The 20,440-nt window shown below is 53.3% G+C and overlaps 4 protein-coding genes across 4 annotated transcripts; 2 read left to right on the top strand and 2 right to left on the bottom strand.

Annotated features, from left to right (window-relative positions):
- Positions 1 to 650: 650 nt before the first annotated feature.
- Positions 651 to 7,594, bottom strand: COCSUDRAFT_45104 (hypothetical protein; the record flags this gene model as incomplete). The annotated part of the gene is made up of 16 exons (XM_005643467.1): positions 651 to 731; positions 1,101 to 2,188; positions 2,351 to 2,525; positions 2,702 to 2,958; positions 3,255 to 3,681; positions 4,005 to 4,189; positions 4,325 to 4,511; positions 4,661 to 4,783; positions 4,986 to 5,090; positions 5,266 to 5,363; positions 5,567 to 5,780; positions 5,934 to 6,017; positions 6,133 to 6,304; positions 6,541 to 6,653; positions 6,785 to 6,862; positions 7,547 to 7,594. The coding sequence occupies 16 exons, from the start codon at positions 7,592 to 7,594 to the stop codon at positions 651 to 653; spliced, it is 3,435 nt and encodes a 1,144-aa protein (XP_005643524.1).
- A 1,339-nt stretch (positions 7,595 to 8,933) lies between these two features.
- Positions 8,934 to 10,530, top strand: COCSUDRAFT_68115 (hypothetical protein; the record flags this gene model as incomplete). Its single annotated transcript, XM_005643466.1, has 5 exons — positions 8,934 to 8,987; positions 9,110 to 9,292; positions 9,406 to 9,584; positions 9,726 to 9,879; positions 10,096 to 10,530. 5 exons carry the CDS (start codon positions 8,934 to 8,936, stop codon positions 10,135 to 10,137), a joined length of 612 nt encoding a protein of 203 aa, XP_005643523.1. The 3' UTR covers positions 10,138 to 10,530.
- A 1,842-nt stretch (positions 10,531 to 12,372) lies between these two features.
- Positions 12,373 to 15,160, bottom strand: COCSUDRAFT_68114 (RNA-binding domain-containing protein). Its single transcript, XM_005643465.1, has 8 exons — positions 15,024 to 15,160; positions 14,839 to 14,913; positions 14,313 to 14,459; positions 13,938 to 14,226; positions 13,779 to 13,827; positions 13,597 to 13,671; positions 13,090 to 13,354; positions 12,373 to 12,618 (listed from the first exon to the last, which is right to left on the bottom strand). The coding sequence occupies exons 1-8, from the start codon at positions 15,088 to 15,090 to the stop codon at positions 12,566 to 12,568; spliced, it is 1,020 nt and encodes a 339-aa protein (XP_005643522.1). The 5' UTR covers positions 15,091 to 15,160; the 3' UTR covers positions 12,373 to 12,565.
- Positions 15,161 to 16,104: 944 nt separating this feature from the next.
- COCSUDRAFT_59902 (hypothetical protein) lies at positions 16,105 to 20,295 on the top strand (the record flags this gene model as incomplete). Its single annotated transcript, XM_005643464.1, has 10 exons — positions 16,105 to 16,201; positions 16,302 to 16,420; positions 16,558 to 16,710; positions 17,049 to 17,237; positions 17,840 to 18,082; positions 18,490 to 18,627; positions 18,817 to 18,932; positions 19,045 to 19,208; positions 19,430 to 19,691; positions 20,067 to 20,295. The coding sequence occupies 10 exons, from the start codon at positions 16,105 to 16,107 to the stop codon at positions 20,293 to 20,295; spliced, it is 1,710 nt and encodes a 569-aa protein (XP_005643521.1).
- Between the last annotated feature and the right edge of the window lie 145 nt (positions 20,296 to 20,440).

Raw genomic sequence — 20,440 nt, 5'->3', positions numbered from 1 at the left:
GCCAGACGAGCCAAGGTTAGGCAGATCCGACAGGTCCTCTTTTGGCATACCAGCTGGTGCATCTGCGGCCGCAGATGCGGCAGAGACTGCGCTACCAGGTGTACCAGGTAGGTAGGCATACAACATCTCCCAAACGCGATTAATGCCCCTTCCATATTTCTGGAGCGATTGGAACTAGTCGCGCCGGAGCAGGAGACAACTTCACTTACGATGAAAAAATGTGTCGGAAGCTCGTTTGACGCGCAGATAAAAGCGCTGGGTCGATCTATTGGGTCTGAACCCTCAACTAGGAACACTTGACTGATTCTGTACAATGGCACTTCAACGTGGGGAGGTCTGTAAGATAGGTGTTATCATATATAGAGAGATTTATATTACACGGTCCTTTGAGAAATTTGAGGTTTGTCTTCGGAAGTATGTCTGACCCAAAAATCACAGTATGTGGCCGGCTTTGACAGGTTCAAAGCTTACAGACAGTCATGCCATTGACAGGCCTGTATACCCCTAGGGTCCTAATGCATCAGGATCCCCTTGTGTAACCATCTGCATCACTGCCAGCAGTCTCATATAATGCCTGCTATCACAGGACTTCACCCAACAATCATGCTTGCAATTGCACATCCTCACTATAGATCAAGACTGTAGAATATTCACGTGGATGACCTAATGCTCACAATGCAGTGAACATGAATGACGCGCTTCCTGGTACAAACTTTACACACAATGTACACCTGCACGCATGCCACTCGCACAGACATCTTGATCAAAACAAGCATCCAGCATCAGCTTTGCAAATGCAATCAAAACCAAAAGGCCCTCATCTTGACAGCACAGTAGCTGCTACTGAATAGCATGAGCCTGGAGCCTCTTGGCAAGAGCATCTCTGAGGACCTGTGGGGGAGTCTGATTCTTGTTGCACCTCAGTTTCCAAAGATTCGGAGGAGCATGTCCGCAGGCAATTGACACGCCATGCACTTGGGGTAACGCCGCTTTTGCTGAGTCTTGTCCTCATTGGGGGGCATGCACGTGCAGCACGGCCCCAGATGCCTGCAAGGCAGCACCATGTACTCTCCCTCCCTTTCCTGGCACAGCGGGCAGACCTTGAGGCGCCTAGTAGAGCCCATGCTGGCGGCCTCACTGTTCAGGGACGTCCCGCTGCTGGTGCGGGACATTGTGTCAGCCTGCTGCTCCGCCCCGGAGCCGGACCTGTGCGCAGAGTTCGGCTGCGGCGGCCGTGCCGCAGGCAAGCCGGAAGGCCGGGAGGGCGCTGGTTGGATGTTGGACATCAGCAGGTCCGTGATGGACGGCAGCGCTGCCGCTGCCGCCTGTGGCCGCTGCGGCTCAGGTTGCTGCTGCTGAGGAGCCGGCTGCAGCGGCACGGGCGCGTTCGGCGGGCGGTAGGGCCGCACCCCGACAGCTGGTGGGCGGTAGGCGGGACGGCCGGCCGGCATCATCAGCCTCACTGGCGGTTTTGCGGCCGGTGCTGACGGCGCGGTTGGCTGCACCGGCGCTGGCGCTGCGGCGGAGGGCTGTGCAGCTGCCTGGCTGACTGCCGGCGCTTCTGGCGCGCTGACGGCAGTCGCCGCCAGGCTTTGGGCGGCTGCGGCGAGGGTGGTCTCGGGGGCGGGCTGGCGGAGGGACATTTCTAGGGAGGAGTGGCTGTTGAGGGCGGACGACTGCAGCAGGTTGGTGATCTGTGCGCGGCTCTGCGGCGAGGCCTGCGCCATGCCATAGAAGGTGGCCATGCGCGCCGCGCGGTCCGGCTCCCGGGTGCTCGCGCTGCTGGGCCGGGGCGTGCCCGACGCGCTGCTGCTCTGCGAGCCTGAGGCTGCCGTCTGCACCGCCAGCGGCGCGGCGGGGGCGGCTTGCTGCGGCTGTGGGGCTGGCGCAGCGGCAGGGGCTTCCTTGGGGAACAGGCCCTCGAACAGCGATGAGAATAGGTTGCCGGCAGTTGGGGCCGCAGGTGCTGGGGGCGCTGGTGCTGCTGGCACAGGGAGTCTGGCCGCCGGGACAAAAAGAGGCGGCGCGACTGCGGGGGCTGCTGCTGCTGCTGCTGCTGCTGCAGTGGCGACGGGGCGCGCGGATGGGGCGGGAGCTGGAGGCTCGGAATGGGCCACGTCCGGCTTCAGGGGAGATGCTGCCGCCTTGATGGCTGCCTTTATGCTGCGGCCAGAGCCGCCTGCACGACCTGCATTTTACAGCACATGCACTCAATGCGTGGGAAAGAGCCATCACAGCATTTTCTTTTCTGCTTCATTTCGGATATGCATCTTTTTGACTGTACATTCTGCATAGCCGCTTTGTCGAGCCAGTGTTACAGAGAGGGTTTGGAAGAGGTGGTGGGTCACACCTGGGGAGGGGGCAGAGGCAGTGCCCTTCTGGAACTGCTGGATGCAGAATTTGACAAAATTGCCCGTGATGAGTTGTGGATGGTTCAAGCTGCCGTCTTCCTCCAGGCCCAGGAAATTGGAGTACCTGTCGCGGCTGATGGGTGGAAACTTCTGCAGCACCTCGAACGCTATGACCTGCGCAGCAAAGTTGCCCAGGAGTTGCTCGCAACGCAATCCTCCCTTACACAGTCATGCTGATCACACTGACCACACTGGTCTCAACAAAACACAGAAGTGGTCGCCAACGCGTCTCAGGCGCAACACAGCAGGATGTACAGCCCACTCATCAAGATGCTCAGCAGTGAAATCACCTGGCCTGCAACGTTGTTGTGAGTGACGCGCTTGGCGCGCCAGAGGCCATGCAGCTCGTGGGTGTCGATGTCATAGAGCACGAGGCCCATGGAGTGCACGTCGTGGGAGGAGTGGTCTGCCAGGTCCTCCAGGGAGATGCCAAATCGCTCCTGCTGGTTGTACTGGCCCAGGACGGCCTCATTGCAGCCCAGCAGGTGCATGCATGTGATGACCGCCAGGTCAGCCTCCACCTGTGCAGCCGTGGGCTCCGTGGCGCCTGCACACAACACATCTCAAGCATGACCGCCTGTCCCTTCTATTCCTCTGGGAGTATCCATAATGCAGGCTGATGCCTGATGCTGATGGACCTTTGAAATTTAAAATGCTAGAAAAAGAAGGCAATGAGAGAAGGACTAGACAACCTCCTGATGCGATACAGGACACCCAAATGCCACTTTGACAAGGCAGCTACAGAAGGACTGGACCCTTAGGAAGGAAGGAAGGCCAACTTTAGCATTGATATAGCAAGGATTGGATGAGAAATGCACTTTTTTTTTGGTGAGAGTGGCTGACCGGCTTCAGAGGGAGTGGCTGAGACCGCCAGGGGTGCTGCCTCTGCTGGGTTACTGGCAGGGCTGCCGCTCGGCACAAACTCCCTGGCAGCCACGCGCAGCTGGTTGGCCTTGCCTCCCTCCAGCCCCATCACATTGGCCCCCCTCATCAGCCCCTGCATCGTCAGCCTGTCCTTGTCACCCTGTGAGGACCTGGGGATCTCCACGTTGGCGCTCCTCTGAGGCTGATTACCGCTGCCGCCGCTGCTGCCGACACCTGCGGCGGCGCCCGTCTCCTCAAACTGCTCGGCCGTCGCTCGCTTCTGCAGCGCCGGCGTGCCTGACTCGGAAGCCACGTTGGCAATCATGTCGTGGCTGGGGTACTGCTCCAGGAAGCTCAGCTCCAGGCGCTTCTTCTCCAGCAGCTTCCCGTCCAGCTTGAAGTACGCCTGCACGCCCCTCTTGTACTTTACGCAGGTGAGAAGTAAGGGTTGGAGGACGGGCAAGTCCCAACGGCTGGGATGCAGGGCATCTCATATGCAGTGGATATTGGAGACAGCGATCATGATACTTCAGTATATGCACGCATGTGGCGGCTGTCTATCATGATGCTTGGCATCAATGCAATGGTGCATGTCACTAGATACTTTGAAATCCCTCATGCTTTCTCAAGGCAGCACATAGCAAGGGCAGATTTCTTGACAGAGCTGAGAAAGGCTGTGCCACTTTGTGTGGCAACAATTCATGATATCTGAGCAGCAGCTGAAAATACCTGCTCTCCAGCGGACGATGAGGTGTAGGACACAGCAGCAGCCGCGAGACCAGGGAAAACGACCAAGGCAGCAAACAGCCCATACTGCAACACCATCTTCTCAATATGGGCGGCCGGCGGCTTGGATGCAGCTTGCAGGCTTTGCACGTCCACGTTCTGGATGAGGAGGTGTGGCCCTGGGCGAGCTGCGTGCACAGGGCCATGCCTTGACCAGTTGCCCTCCTCAAGAATGAACACCAGGAAAGGAGAGAAGGAAAGCATAACATGACAGGAGCAAGGCCTCAGGATAAGACAGATGAAGCAATCAGCAAGTCACGCACCAGATTGGAGGCACAGGATGGTCTCCCAGGCAGAGAGGCCATCTGCAGAGGGTCTTGCAGGTGTCAGCGCAGGTGCAGGTGCCAGGATTGGCCGTGATGAGCCGGCTGCTGCAGCGGGGGTGAGGCCGGGAAAGTCCTTGCTGTTGAGCGTCGGACGAGGTGCTGGGTCATCCGCAGCCATAAAGTGCTGCAGCACACATGCCAGTCATTCACAAGGCAACTATGCAGGCTGCACAGCTTTTTATCACAAGGTAGTTTCAAGGGAATGTGCATATGTTGTGCCACTAGCTTGAGCTGAAGAAACAGGGATGGTCTGGAGAGCGTTTGAGAGCACACCTCAGCATAGGACTGTGGCTGGTTGCTGCTTTCAGGCTCCTCCTCGTGTGCTGTTTCTGCGTCTGGCAGCACGTGCACCACGTTCTTGCCCTTCTTCTCTCGCCTCTTCTTCTCCTTCTTGCCCTGCACACACACACCATGACAGATTTTGAGACTGCAGCCCCTCGAGTAGAAACATACTTGCCAAGACCCATCCTGAGCATGCATAACGGAGCGCCAGCTTGAATGCATGGACAGCTGCAGTGCTGATGCCTGATGTGGCGGCCTTTCACACATGCTCAACAGCCATTCAACAGCCACAAGAATGAAGGTAAGTATTGCTCACCTTGAGACCCTTCTCCAGACGCTCCAGATCCTCCTCATCGTCCCTCTTCCTTTGGACAAAACTGATATCTGGGAAGTCCAGCGCTGGTGGAGGCGCCGGCTCAACCTGGACACATGACAACCCCCTTCACCACAAAGTCTATGACACCAAATGTGAAGATCAGCACAGGGGTTTTTGCAGGACATCGATTGAAGGTGAAAGAAAGAGAGCAGAACAAGGTAAGTACACAACAAGCCAAGGTGACACATACATCAAAGCGTGGAACCCGGCGAAGTCTCACCTTGACCTCAGGCTTTGGTGCAGGGGCTGGCGCCACAGGAGCCCGCTCCACCAGTGCCTGTCGAGTGGGGCGGGCCTCCGCCTTGGCCTTGCCTTCCTCTGCAGATCAACATAACAAGCAGCATGATTGCCAAAGAAAACAAAAGTTGGGAAAGCATGTCAACTAGCATCTTGGCCAAAGCAATCAAGAAGGGAAGTCAACAGCGGTGAGGCATCGTGGCAAAAGCACGCACCTCCTACTTGCTGCATCTGCACAGTGCATGGATAACAAGGTTGCTGATGCATGCAAAGCATTAACATACCTGCATCAGCTGCAGGGGCTTTTTGAGCGCCCTTCTGCTTGCGGGCCTTCTTTGGCTCGGCCTGGGGTGGCGGGTGAGCGGCTCGTTTGGGCTCATCTGGCAGCCGTAGCAGCTCGCGTCGAGATATTTCAGTGCCCATGTCAGATTGCAACTCCAACGCCAGCTTGATATTCCCCGTGCATCCATCAGTGAAGCACCGCACCCCGTCCTTGTTCTGCACAATCCAATGATACCGTCATTTAGATGCTTCCCCGAAGTATGACTGTGCATCAAGCGATGATGCAGGCAAGATAACCCTGGAAGTCCATTGCAGGAAATAGGGATCACGGCTGCCAAGAAAGTATTTGCAGAGCAAAAGGAGACATACCTTCCAGGAGAACTCAGGATGCTGCACCTTAAACGCACGCTCAAAGGCTCGCCAGCATGCGTAGTGATAGTGAATCGTGCACCCCTGCCACATCACCGTGCATCTTACCATGCACTCACAGAACATAATCAGGCAACTCACAAACATTATAGATCTGCGAGCAGCCATTTTTATACGAGGAGTACAAGTCTGTGATCACCTCCGTGCAGACAATCTTCATGTGCTTCTGAGAGCCTTTGATGCTGCGTCCATCATCAGCCTTCTCGCAGACAGCATCCTCGACCACCCCTGGCCTCAGCGCGCATTGAGCCAGGATGAGGTCATTGCTGGTCCCATCCAGCCCCTGCTCTGCCCTCAGCCTGCGCCGCTCCCTGCCACAACCAAGCGAGGTAATGTGTTTGTCATTGCATGCATCCTTGTTCCCATGTTTGCCTTACATAATTAAGTGGCACTCACAGTAAATTCTTCCCCTTTGCACTGCACAAGACAGGCTATAAACTTTATACAACCCCCACACGCCCATACAATATGAAATGTGTTTCTTTGGATGTACTCCTGCCAAACAGCAATTACAGGAGCGAATATTTAGACGGGCAAAGGATCTCACTCTGCACGAAGCTCCAGGTTGCGCTGAGCTTCAGCTTCGGCGGCGGCTTTCCCTGCAGCCACCTCCTCGGCGGAGACTCTGCCATCCTGATCCAGCTTCTTCTGCTCCTCCAGCTGCATGTGGAGAATACGAAGCGCCTGAGAGGCTAGCCCAATGGACTGCTTCCCACAGATTGAAGGTAAATACAGTGCTTACAGGGTGTTGAAGAATAGGCTCAAGTGGTCAGTAGAGACTCAGTGCGCACTTCCATCATGCGCAGCCAAGCCTTGTCAGATGGTGCCCCCTTTTTGGCCTTTTCACTGGACGCCGCTTCACCAGCAGCCTGTGCACCCCCAATTTGTCCTCAATAACATTAGGAATTCAAGGCACATAAAAGCAAATTGAAATCAACACCCATGTTCAGCCCAAAATGCTCAGAGAAAGCATTTTCCAAAAGCATGGTTTGTAAGAATATTTACCTGCCCTTGTGCTCCGCTCTCGGAGCCGGTGTCTGTCTTCACGGATGTCTGATCAAAATCGAGAACAGAGTCTGGGGAAAATGGAGTGGATCGAGAGGACACTGCTCCTTTTACTGTGTGGAGGAAAGGGAAGGCACTTAAGCAATATTTTACAGAGAGCAGGATGCAAATTGCTCTGAGGTATAGCAGAGGGGTTCTGAACGTGCAGAAAGCTTTGCAGTCCAGAGAGAACAACAGGATGAAACGCAAAGCATGCGGGCGCCATACTTACCTCTGAATGAAGCTATTGCCTGCCTCCATTCCTGGTCAGTCTGGAATGTTGGGATAGGAACATTGTCGTCTTCCTCATCAGAAATAAGCTCGGGCATGTCCTGAGCCAATTTTACAACACAAGAATTAGCACCACAGAGCTGCATCACAGCGACTCATGCACAGTGGAACATGCATGCCAATGCACAAGCTGATCACATCTCTGAATGAGCTCACCTGTAGATATTCAGGAGCACCATCTGCAGGGTCCCCATCGGCGCTGTGATTAGAGTGCGGACCTTCTGCCGGATCCACTCCATTGCAATGTTCAGAGTCATGATCTGCATGCCCATTCATGAGGGGAGCAGGTTCTGCGTCTTGGGCCGCAGGCGCAGATTCCTGCTGCAACATGATCAGCATACTTAGAAAAAGGTGCATGTCATGCAGTCAGCTGTGGGCTCTGCTGAGCAAAGGTGCCACAAGGCAGTCTGGTCACAGTCTACACCTAGTGTTTAGGAAAGGAAGCAAGATTGATCTCTTACCACCATCTTAGGAAGTGGCGGCAGGAAATGGTGCGCTTGCGTTGCAGATCAGTGGCTCTGTTCTCTCTGTGTGTTTCCTGGGGCGTGCAGGGAGAAGAGTATGTTTAATCGGTGGCTCTTGAAGAATGCAGTAACCTCTACGCAGGTGCTCAGCAGCAACGATGTAGGATCGTATCCAAGATCCTTAGATTCAAACACGATAGACCATCAACTTGATCGATCATGGGCCTGAAGGCAGCATTCAGATACGCCCCGCGTCTTGGATCAGTGCAATTTTACCTTGAGCGGGAGAGCGAAAGGCACGCAGAAATCCGTGCAGATTCACAAGAAAGCACGTTGTACGTTATTTTTTTGCCTGAATAGCCACCCAACGCACTTGGAGGTCACAGACATTGGCCATCCTTCTCAGGGGTCAGAGGACGTTGACAGACGTTGACAAAATAGCGATTCCGATTTGGCTTTACATCCACAAGCTTGAGGTTATCGAGCTACCGAGAGGCGAAACAGTTCATCAGGTCTGCATTTCCTTGTTGGGGTCTTGACCATGCTGTGATGATGTGTCATAGATCTTCGTGACTCACCGTCCAAGCAATTGTTGATGTGAACAGAACAATTGGTCTCCATATACAACGCAAACTGCGTAGTGGTACGGCGCAAACTTGATCTGTGTGTGTGGCCTCATTGATCCTCGATTGCTGTTGCAGTTGCAGTGTTGCGTTGAGCTTCAAGCTACCATGCCACACACCCTGAGTTCATCCCAGAAGGCGCCAGGATATTCTATCAAATTAACACAACCTCATTTAAGTCTTTCGAAGCATCTTTGTACACTAGATCCTAGACATCAGGTGCATATCCGAGTCACATACAGCAGATTAAGGATTCTCCAGGTAGACAAGTTGGCAGGCTGCTGTAGAGCGGGAAATGAAGAAAGACTAAGACAAGCTTCTGCGGACTTTGTTGAAGGTGGACACATCCCCAGATGCGCTGCCTTCTTGCAGAGAACTTTCATGTTCCTCCTTCACCTGGACAGGTCAACCCCCCTTGTTGCAAAGTCACAGGCAGTTTTATCTGTGCAGGGCTACGAGAGGGAGTAGATGAGGATGACTTGGTTGCTCAGGAGCTTGGCTTACTAGATGCCAGTCAAATGACCACTGTACAGGAGAAGTACAAGGAAAGGATAAAACAGAAGCTGGTGGAGGTACTGACCAAGTCTTGAGGATAGGCGCGCATGGCAGAATCCATGTATCATGGGGCTCAACGGGAGTATTTTCAAACCTTGTTGTGCTTCATTACAATCACTGAGATCTCTTGTGGCAACAGCAAGCGGCTGCAGCAGCAGCAGAGAAGGCAGCCAGGCAGCGTGAATTCACCATGGGGAAGCTGGCATATGGCAAGGGCCAATACAATGCCTCTGTCCAGCTATTCACTCAGGCGCTGGACAAAGAGGGTCCCTTCAGCCCGCTGGGAGGCGAAGTGCAGTTGTGGCTTGCTCTCGCATACCAGGTGATTTATATTGGTGTCAAATGCAGGCTCCTTGGTCTTGGAAAACTTTACACTCCTAAAAGTCGTACTTTCCATTCTTGGACCCTGTTCCCATGCAAGGAGGTGTGCTGCAGGCAGTTGGGAGGGAGCAAGATTGTATAGACATGTACAAGACACTGGAGAACACGCATCCAAACCCCCAAATAAAGAAGCAGGCCGCAAACCTGCGCTTCATCATGGAAGCGCCAAAGTTGAGGCTTGGACCTGACGAGCGAGTCTCCATACCTGTGATTGAAACCAGCAACCGCTTTGCGTAAGACTCTCAGCACCCTTGCACATACAATCACAGCTCAATCAATATGCGCAGTGCTGAGCAAGGTCCCTTGCAGTCTCGCAAAGACGATCCTGAGCAAAGTCCGTTGCAAATTTCTCATGACATGCATGTGGCTCACAGGCCAGAGAGGAGCTTCAGAACGCGGACTCCACCCAGCAGCAGGAAGAGCGGGCAGCAGAGGGAAATGACTTGGGAAGAACGCCTCTTTGAAGAGTACCGGCCCCCACAGCTAGTGCCCAACAAGTATGTGCTCGTGGCAAGCATTATTCTGGCGGTAGGATTAGCTTGGTACTCTGCAGCTGCCAGGCAGGGTGGCTTGTGATGCGAGCATAAAGCCAGAGCGAGTTCGCTGCAAGCTTGTGTGTTGCTTTTCTGCATGTGCCCACATGAGAGTATCTTGGTGGGGAGCGAGTGCGTTTTGCCCCAGTGTATCTTCGCTCAAACTGTTCTTTATACCTGTACTTGAGAGGAGTGGCAAGTGATGTTCTAGGAGTTCCTGCTGGTAAACACAGGCTTGCTGTACCAGGAGTAGGGAGTTTGAAGTGCTTTGGAAACAAGCATCTTACACAGTAGTAGATAGGGATCAGATTATGAATACAAACAGCCGACCTACTTGCATGCTGGTTGGCATGCTGATCAGGATGGAAGTTTCTTGAAAAGTCTGAGGCTATGCTCAGTCTTCAGATGGCTTTCAATGACACAAGATCTTTGTATATTTACTTAAGCAGACCAGTCTGATGCCTTGATGGTGGGGACGATGGCAAGCAAATGTTCTTTACTATGCAGACTAATGACTGGCAAACAAAGGGTTCAGCAAGGTGTGCTACTTGAGCGCATGGCTATATGCGCACATGGTATATTGCTAGAGAGATATGCAGGTGGATGATTGCAGTGTGCTACATGCGTGTTATGATTACGCTGGTGAACTGTGGGGGCTGCAGACTTGCAGGTGTGGCTGCAGACGCCCTGCGTGTATGCCCTATGGTCCCTTGGGTTTGGCGACCTGTGATATGAGAAAGAGAATAAGGGACTGTTGACTGACACGCTTGCTCAGTGGGACGAGGTTCTCGTGGCCCATGGCGGGTCCTTTGACTAAATACTCTTGATGTAGCTTGAGCCAAGCGCATCTGCCACTTTAGTTATCACGGACTGACCACTGCTGACGCTGTTGTCACACCCACCGGGACATGCGATTGCGGCCAGCCTGGTGATGTTGCCATGGCACAGTGACTGCCTGGCAGGCTCTGCCAGACTTTAGTGAAGGATTATATGATCACATGAACATGCCACATGCAAATGCGGCAGCGTTCAAGGAACCTGAATGGTGGGCGGAGAAAGGCAAACTGACAGACATGCACCTGCTGGGGAATATGATATGGGAGGTGGCTGCATAGAGGGCGATGCAGCCTGCGGAGATGTCCTGAGGAGGCATGGCATGGCATGGATATATCCACACATGCGGCACCACTGGTAGGGCACTTTCAGAAATGGCATGCATGCACCGCGGCCTGCAGCGCATATGTGGCAGGAATTGTGCATATGCATATCACAGATATACATGTGCACGCATACTTCAGACTTTAGATGTTACTAGGCAATCAGGAGTTCATATGTACTATACATTTGAAGCCAGCCTTCGATTTGGTCAAATCAGGGAGATTAAATCCAGGAGAACTAGGTTGTGCCCCTGGTCAAGTCTGTGGGTGGGTCAACAGTGGCCCACTCCATGACGCCAAACTTGGCCGTGGGTCTACTCAGCTCCGAGGACCCAAGATCTTTGCGTGCATTTCGTGGAAACGATCATTACGTGCTGTGGAGAGAGGAATCATAATCCATACTGGGGATATCGCATCACTAGATTCGTTGTCATGCAGCTCGGGAAGGGAGACGGCAAGGCTTGCCCGAAAAAGGGTACGGGAGATCGCTGAGTTGAACTGACATTTATTGAAATTTAGCAAAGAATGATCGATTCGCCTCCTATGTCAGAAAAACTGGCTAGCCCTTTTCCATTCCGCATCGTTTTCCAACGCTTCTCCTTCGACTGCAGACAAGCTCTTGGAGAAAAAGCTGGCTGAACGACAGGAGAAGGAGGCACACAAAGCCGAGACAAGACAGGAAAAGATGAAGAACAAGGAGGTGGGGGATCCGTGACACGATTGCTGCACCCCTGCACCCTGCACCCCGCAGAAGGATCGTGTAGGGTTTCGACATTCGGCATCCCTTCTGAAAGGTCCTTCTTCCTCACAGGAGAAGATGGGCTTGAAGGCTGTCTTCAAAGAGTTGCGGACATATGGTACCAGCAAACGCGCTGAACGGGAGCAACGTGAGGTGAGAATCCTGGGTTTGGGACCCCAACGTGCTAAACGCACTTGTTCAAGATGCGTTTGCCACTTGTCAAGACCGTAGAATGGCCTCAATATGCGCCTGAAAATATCGAGCATGCTCGAAAAATCCATGCGTTGCAATGAAGACTTCAGATTGTTCAACAGGCCAAGAGAAGGGCTGCACATGTGGAGACTGGGCAGGAATGCCAGCATGGTGTTTGGCGCTGCCGCATTTGCTACCCGCACCCTACTGCTGATCGCCGGGTCCATGCTCACTAGTTTGGCATTCTATTGGGAGAGCATCCCAGCCTTGATGCTGATCTATTCCAATAACCAAGAAATGGTGGCTCTTGCCAGTGGAACATGCATAGATATGCTGCAGCTGCGATGTGCAGCAGTGACACTGCAGCCACTTCTTGACAATACAACAGGGCATGATGAGGAGAGAAGCAACTTGTACTTTACAAATGTCAGAACGCTCTTGGCTGGTGACGCTAGTCACCGCCTGGGTCCTGATGCCTGGCACTTGTGAGCCAGTGAACTCTGATGTGCAGTGTTCAGATCCATGGAAACACTTAAGTTTTCTGAACCATCTCCAGTGCCAGCGATAAATACAAGACTTTCAAATGACCACTGTCAATATCTTGGCCGCTTGAAGTTATTCATCGGTCCTCGGGCATATGGCGTTCCTGCGGAAGGGCAAAGTACTCACGACAATGGTCATTGTTTGACATTATCTGCTTGTGCATAGATCCTTCCAAGTTACAGGTACTTATGGTGCCCCTGAAACTCAATTTGCAGCCCTGTTTTGGTACATGAGAGGCTGCCATGCAAGGCATGTTACACAAGAGTCGCACACAAACAGTGCATTTTTGCAGGACAGACATTTCTAAATATAAAGCAAACCCTCCTCACACAATCTAAAATGTGAGAATCCAGCTTGTGCAGCGACGAGCAGGTGTGAAAGACTACGTAGCAGCGAAGAGTACTATGATCCAGTATTGGCGGTCATCACAACATTGGTAGGCCCTTCAAGGAGCAGCCAGTCACTGAAGAAGTAGTAGACAAAGATTACACTGATGTGCAGGAGACTACTCCCTTTGCCTATACAGCTACCTACTGACAAGCGATTCCCTGGTCAAGAAGGGGGAGAATCGCACCTCTTCCCATGTGCATATTGTGCTGCATGCCAGGCGGGAATCCTGGCGGCATGAAGGGCATTCCAGGCCCCATTGGCCCCATACCGGGTCCCATAATCCCTGGAGGCATGAAGGGCCCAGGTCCCATTCCAGGCCCCCCATTCCACCCCATACCGGGCCCCCCGCCGCCGCCCATGCTCCCAGAGAACGGGGGGTCCCCCACCGGAGGTCGCATGCGCGGCCCTCTGCCGCCCTGTTCCTGGGATCTCCCACGGTACGCCGCCCCCTGCACGTGCAGTTGACACATCTTCTGCGCAAAGATCCCTAGAAATTTCCATTCGGGGAGCAATTGAGGGTCAGGACACCACATGAGGATGTTGCATGTTCTGAAGAGAGCCGTGCGCATCAGGACTGCTGTGTGCTTCACATCTTGGCGCTGATGTTGCCTGTGGCTGCGTGGCCGTCAAATGTCTTGTTGAGAACAGTGCCTTACGAAGTAGACGGCCTTGGGGCTCGATCTGCACTCACCCTGCCTGTGGGGCCTTGGCTGGTGGACGCCATCGCAGTGCCATCTCTCTGAGCACCCTGCCCCTTCCCTGGCTCCTGCTGCACCAACACAACCTTGATCACTGCCAAGATATGCTTGATCATGAGCAAATTGGGCAATGGCAGCTCATGAATTTTCAGCCATTCAGATGTGTGGCCCCCACCTTCTGTTTTGCAAAGGTCACAACGCACTTCTTTCCGTCCACCATGGTCCTGTCAAGAACAAAGTTGACAGGGTGTCAAAAATTTTAATAATCACAACTGGTGAGGTTGAAGAGAGATTCTGCATTTGCATGCGCATGCTGAGAGTAAGGGGTGCACACCCGTCCAATCCTTCCTTGCAGGTGTATGCTGCTTTTGGGCTGTCAAAGGTCACAAGGACATAACCCTTGGACTTTCCATTGGCCTTGTCCTCAAAGAACCGGAATTTCTGCACAGAGCCAAATTGGGAGCAGAGTTCCTCGATCTGTGCATCTGTTGTCCACCACTGCAGATTGCCGACATACACAGCATCTATGGTCCCATAAGAAGGCTCCCCTCTCGAGCTTGATGCAGCAGATCCGCGCTTCACAACAGGCCCTTCGCCAGCAGTGCTTTGCTGTACTCTGGCACCTGCTTGCAGGAAGAGTTCAAAACGGCATTCCTCAGATGAAATTCCTTCTGGAGTAAATTAACAGGCGGCAGGGTCTGCATTTCACCTGCATCCGATTGGTATTGCTCTGTCCCATTCTCTGAGGGACCAGGTCTGTCAGCTGGCATGATCTGCTCTTCCAACTCCTCCTGAGTCTGCTGGTTTGGTGCGGGTCCGCTTCCATACAGGGATGCAAAATCGTCATTGTTCCCATCTGCTGGAACACACTAGAGAATGAGCCTCCCACAGGACAGGTCTCAGCAAGTCACACGAGATTGTCCTCATGTGTTAGTGCCAGGAACTGATGGGTGGTGTACATTCGAAGGCTTTGACATATTAGTGAGCCAGTATTGTCTCGTGGAGCCTCTGCACATCATGAAGTTGCAGTTCCATATGTTCAGTCATTACAAGGCTACAATTTTCACCAGGTGTGGACATAGATACAACCACATTCGAATTTACCTTGACGAAATAGCAAAACATGAGCTCACAGGCAAAGCAGGACGCGAGCACTGGATAGGATCTGTATGTTATGCACAACACAATACTACTTTCACAACCTGGATAGGACAGGATAACTTGAAAGAAATAACCTGCAACGTCGCCATACAAATCAATCGAAGCAGCATCGTCGTCTAGCGGTGGTCTCGTGTCCTCCAGTTTTGCAGCTGCATCATCAGTGGACGTCAATCAAAAGAGCATGCGAACCTTGGATTCTAACACCTATTCCAAATTGCAGAAGCTTCATACTGCTGCAAAAGACTGGACGTGTGCACACTTGGAGCACTCAAGCGAAAGTCTTCATCATCGTCGAAATCCGGAGCAGCAGCTTCTGACGTCTGCATGTTCTGCTCTCGCACGAGAGCTGCTGCACAAGCTAAATACGTCCGGGTTCTTGATTCTGCATTCCCTTGCACTGCTTTGTGCTTCTGAACAACCCGGAGAAAATTTCCATGTGGCATTACTAATGCATTAGTACTGCATGTGGGCAAATTCTTGGCCGAGTTGCTGTCCTTGGAACAGAAACAGCATACAGGCTAGGTGTCCATTGACGTTGACAGACAAGCTGCCAAGTTCTAATGACCCGTCACCTTCAAGTATGCCTTCATTCAGGGGGGGGATCACCAAGCTTTTTTTGTCCAATCCAAGGTTCAATCACGCACAATTGCGCATCGCACGATCGTCTCACGGTATCCAATTATGAAAAAAAATTCCTTTGATCACGATTTCCCATTGACATGAGTCGAAAGCGCAAACATGTTGTATTGATCCTCAGCTCTGATGAAGAGGCAGAGGTAGCTGGAAGGGCAACACCCAAGGCACCAACGCCAGCAAAGAAGGTACAAAAGTATTGGAAATACGATATCACCTGGGCAACCTGTTTTAGACGAATCCTGAGTGCGCTGCTTGGGGTGACAGGACAGTCGGAGAAGGGGCCAGCAGAAGGGGAAAACAGGAGAGCTGGCCTTGCCATCTTCTCAGGAAGAGCGCAGAGGGACCCTCCAGCTGCAGCTGTCACAGTCCAAGGAGACAGGAACTCAGCGTCAGCTCACCTTCCAACCTGTGCAGCGCACACTGGACAGCTATGCAGTCCAATCTGAAGCACGCAAAGTCCTTCCTGCGAATGAGACAAAGAGCGCAGCACGAGGTTATGGATCGCAGCCAGAGACATCACCTCTCAAAGCTGTCAGCGTGGCAGGTCTGCTGTTGTGCCCCTCGCATGTACATGAGTTCGCAAAGTCTTCTGTTTGTGTTGTGGGGTCAAAAGTTATAACAATCTGACTGTGGCAATACACGTGGCAGGTGGACAAGTAGGCTGGTCCCACAGGCATAGACCGCAGACCACAGCAGATCTGGTGATGCACAAGAAGAAGATCCAGGAGATCAGCGGTTGGCTGGAGCTGCAGAAAGAGCCAGGCCTGAGATGCAAGGCACCCAGAATGCTGGTTCTCAGCGGTGGGCATCACCCCTTCTGCTGTGCAATCTGGATTTGATTGCACCCGCAATTGAAAAAATAGTTTTTGTTCTGGCTGCAAGTATGTTGTGATCAATGCAGGGCCACCAGGGTGCGGCAAGTCCACAGCTATGCATGTGCTCGCCAAGGAGATGGGTTTTGATGTGTGTGAGTGGCAGCCTCCCGTGCCCACACTGTGGGACGAGCACAGATACCACGCGGTGTGCTTCTTAAACAATCCCATAAAATCATACAGAAGACTGCGCCATCCTTCCGCATACAAGAGCCATCTTTCGTGGCGCTGTCTATATCGTCTTGTGAACAATACCGTCTGACGCGGCAATTCCTCGTGCATCAGGCAGACGGCGGGCTGCAGTACACATCGAAGCTGGACGACTTCGAGACGTTCGTGGCGCATGCAAAGCTGTCCAGCCTGTCTCTGCAGCCTTCCACTGCCGCGTCAGATGCCTCTGGGGCAGCATCACAGCAGAGCCAGAACCCACCCCCAAAGGTGCGCTGCAGCATTGCCCGTCAATCCACCATCCAGCATCCAGCGAGAGGGAAAGACCCTTCTGTACCTTTCAGGAGCTCGCACTTTCTTCCTGCCAGTTTTCTCCGGACTTTCGGAGACTGCATCAAAGATGACCCATGCAGTATTGGACTCGATTATTTGCGCATCTGGCCCGATGGAATTATTCAGGATGGGTTGAATGGAGACAACCATTAGCATGTGTTGACGAAGCCAGGCTGGTACTAACAAGTCATTGCAAAACGTCAAAGACCTTCTAGGTAATTGCTTTTTCAGTTTACTGACAAGAACTCTACTAAAAATGAACCTTGATCGTGCAGCCGGGGGTGAAGCTGCTGGTGATAGACGACCTCCCCCATGCGGCGGGCTTGGAGCAGCGGGCGCGCCTGGCCGCCGCGCTGGCTCTGCTGGCCGCCGCAGCGCGCTGCCCCGTGGTAGTCATCGCTACCGCCAGCTCCACTCAGGGCGCCCCCGGCGACCGCGGCGCCGCCTGGCACGGCCTGCACAAGGTGCGAAGGTTAATCTTTCGGCGAGCAATTGATCTGTGTACTTGTGCAAGTGGAGACTCTATTCTGTGCTGACAGTCAAAGGCCTGCACAAGGTGCGCTGTGCTTTGCCCACCTCCGGCTTTTGGCTGTTCAAGGAGGCAACATGAGTCCTGTGCAGTTCAGTCCGAAACCTCATATAGCAGCTTGGACCTGCCAAGAGCATTCCTGGTATGCACATGCTTGACATCTGGTCATTCTGATAAGCCTTTTGTTCGACTGCTGACAGCCAAAGGCTTGTCAAAATGGTAGAGATCAAGCTTGTGAATTGGCAGGGCCTGGGGCAAAGACAGTAATGAAACATAATTCAACAAAGATAGGCAGTCATGCACCAACGGTGCGCTGAAAGCCAGGAATTGTCACTCTGAAGGAAGGGAACCTCAGTCCTCTGCTGTCTCTGACTAATTAGTCTTGTTCTCCCACTACACATGAGGTTCTTCTATCAAGGAAGGGAGCCTCAGTCCTCTGCTGTCTCTGACTGGAATAGTGTGGTGTCCCACGGCACAGGACGAAGCCTCAATGCTCTGCTGTCTCTGACTGAAAAGGTCTTGTGCTTCTCAACACAGGATGTACAGAATGCGCTGGACACGGTGGGGGTTGCGCAGATAGCATGCAACCCCATCACGGACAACAACGCAGCGAAGGCGCTGCAGCGGGCGGCGGCCGAGGAGGCCATGCCGCTGTCCAGGGAGCAGGCGCTCTCCATCGCGCGCTCGGCTGCCGGCGACCTCCGCAGCGCCCTCGAGCTGCTGCAGCTGCTCTGCACTGGCGTCGCTCCCCTGCCGCCGCAGCCCAAGACCCGAAAGGTGGTGACCGCGCCTCTCTCAAGCCATTCTCCATCCGCTGTCAAAAAAATGAGAGAAAAAGATCCTTTAGAGTCCCTCTGCAGTCATGTTTGGGGCGGTGGGCAACGCTTAGGAAGACTATAAGGCATGCACTTGAGGAAAGGAGCAATGTCACATTTGAGGAATTAACGAGTAGAAGCTATGTCTAATATCACTTACAATTTCAATTTCTATTACTGTACATACATGCGGGACATTGGAGGCTCCTCAAAGCATGCTTAAGCTGCTATTGCTTCTGCATGCATGCCTTGTATGCAATGCCCATTCTGCAAGGGAGCGGTGTCCTGCTCTATGATGCTGTAGCTGACTCAATCTTGCAGCAAAGATTTATTCAATAAAACACAGCAACATGAGCAGTGCTTGCTGTGCAGAGGAAGGCCAAGGGCAGCAAGCAGGCAGAGCCAGAGCTGCACATGCCGGAGCTTGCCACAGCCAGAGATGTTGCCCTGGACCCGTTCCATGCCATCGCCAAGCTCCTGTATAACAAACGTGGGGAGGAGGGTTCAGAGGTGCGCGCACACTGCTTACCAGGCGCTTGGCATTACAAACAGTGCCACACTTTTCAAATCAGTCCCTATGTCTGTGTACCTACCTGAACACAGCTCTGCGGTATCTCTTTAGTTCAATTCGTATTTTCTTTAATGTCTCTGGGTCACTTTCCGGGCAGACATTGACATGCACATGGTGCCACTGAGCAGGCTGCAGCTGGCCAGATGGATGAGGAGTTGAAGCAGCCTCTGTCTGGGGGGACATCCTTCCTGATCCAGGCTTGTGAAAGCGCAGAGCCTGCTGCTCCTTTGCAGGTGGCAGAACGGTAGGATTGCCATATTTCAGCTTCCCACATTAGCCTCAATGCACATTTTCAGGAAGCAGCATTAAAGAGATTATGGTCTGTTACAAATAGTACTGGTGCCAAATGGTGGCAGGCATAGGCGGCTGCCGCTCAGCTTCAGCCCAGAGGGGGTCTGGGAGCGGTCAGGCCTGGACGTGGGCACCACAGCGGGCTTCCTGCATGAGAACGCGCTGCACTTCCTGGATGACGAAGCCATGGAGGACGCTGCCCTTGTGGCCAGCTACTTCAGCGATGTAGGTGAGTTCCGTTTCCGCTCGCAGCTTCTGAAAGTAATAGTGATGCCCCATCACCTCAAGGTTGTCTTCATTGTTGTGCAAGCACATGTTTGGGGATCCAAGGGAAAGCTCGCAGCTCCTGGAAGTTACAGCAATGTCACGTTACGTCAGGTTCCCCTTGTGTGCATGCACAAAGCCGATGCCTCTTTCTCAGAAGCTGAGGCTTGGAAGGGGACGTTGCAGACCGGGTGTCGAGCCACGGCTTTGCGGCGGCTTCCGGCTCGTCGGGCTACGCGGGGGACCTGGGGCCGGCGGCCACGTTCTCAGAGGGCGTTGCCGGATCCCTGCTGGTGCGAGGGGTGCTGTACGCCAATGCGCACCCGGCCCCGCGCCGATGGTTACCGCTGCGCCGGAGCGGGTGGGCCACAGCGCAGCGCGGCGCGGCCGCCAACGCGCAGCAGCTGCAGAGCCTCGTCTGGGCCGGCGGCGGGGCCGCCCTGCACTGGTGCGCACCGTTGCTTCGTGGTCGACTGTCGATCTGTCGTCTGTGGTTGATTTCCTCAATGGTCTAGCGCCAGGGCATGGACTGGGCCAAACCCTGCAGTGTGCTCAGTAACCACCACATGTAACACTCCAATTCCTATCGCAATTGGCAAGAAGAAATGTTTGCGCATGCTGCATTGTAGCTCCAGTGCATTCTTTGGCGATCTCTTAGAGCTCTTGTGATCGCTGGGGTGCATATGACTGAGCACTGCTGCGCATTGAGATGTTCCAATTGTTAAGTGGAAGCAACCGCCTGCACTTCAGGAAGCGTAATGAGTTGGCAGTCTCTTGAACGCGCGTCTGGGGTGTGCGTTGATGGGGGGTTCTGTGCATGCAGTGTGGGAGGGAGCGTGCGAGCTTTTGCAGCAGGGGTGTTGCCCAGTGTGCGATGCATGTCTGCGAATGGCTCAGCAGTGGCGTCTGCTCTGCTGCCAGAGTGTTGGACACAGCTGTGGCATGGCGAGCTGTCTGAGCAGAGGTGTCGGCCGGAACAAGTGTTGTCAGTGTTGCCAGAGGAAGAATTGCAGCATGACCAAGTTGATGATGACATTGAGGAAATCTTGTAACAACATCATTGCAATATACATCTGGCCTCACAGCCCACAGTATTGCATTCAAAGGCACCGTCTGCGGTTCCACTCAAGCAGTCCTGTTCATTGTCAGCAGGCAGTACAAAAGTATTATGCACTTAATGCATTTGTCGTATGGATG

The sequence above is a fragment of the Coccomyxa subellipsoidea genome (genome assembly GCF_000258705.1).
Source record: "Coccomyxa subellipsoidea C-169, whole genome shotgun sequence".
NCBI classification, from domain to species: domain Eukaryota; kingdom Viridiplantae; phylum Chlorophyta; class Trebouxiophyceae; family Coccomyxaceae; genus Coccomyxa; species Coccomyxa subellipsoidea.
The sequence above is the reverse complement of the archived record's forward strand: the minus strand, read 5'-3'. Positions and strand labels throughout refer to the sequence as shown.

What these genes read in the sequence shown, in the direction of transcription:
- COCSUDRAFT_68114 (XM_005643465.1), bottom strand. Translation starts at nt 15,090, where the DNA reads ATGCAGACGTCAGAAGCTGCTGCTCCGGATTTCGACGATGATGAAGAC. An exon ending in TGCAAGGAAGGATTGGACGG is followed by an intron (nt 13,828 to 13,937) that starts GTGTGCACCCCT and finishes TGTTCTTGACAG; the next exon opens with GACCATGGTGGACGGAAAGA. An exon ending in CAATATGCACATGGGAAGAG is followed by an intron (nt 12,619 to 13,089) that starts GTGCGATTCTCC and finishes GCCCTTCCGCAG; the next exon opens with GAACGCCATATGCCCGAGGA.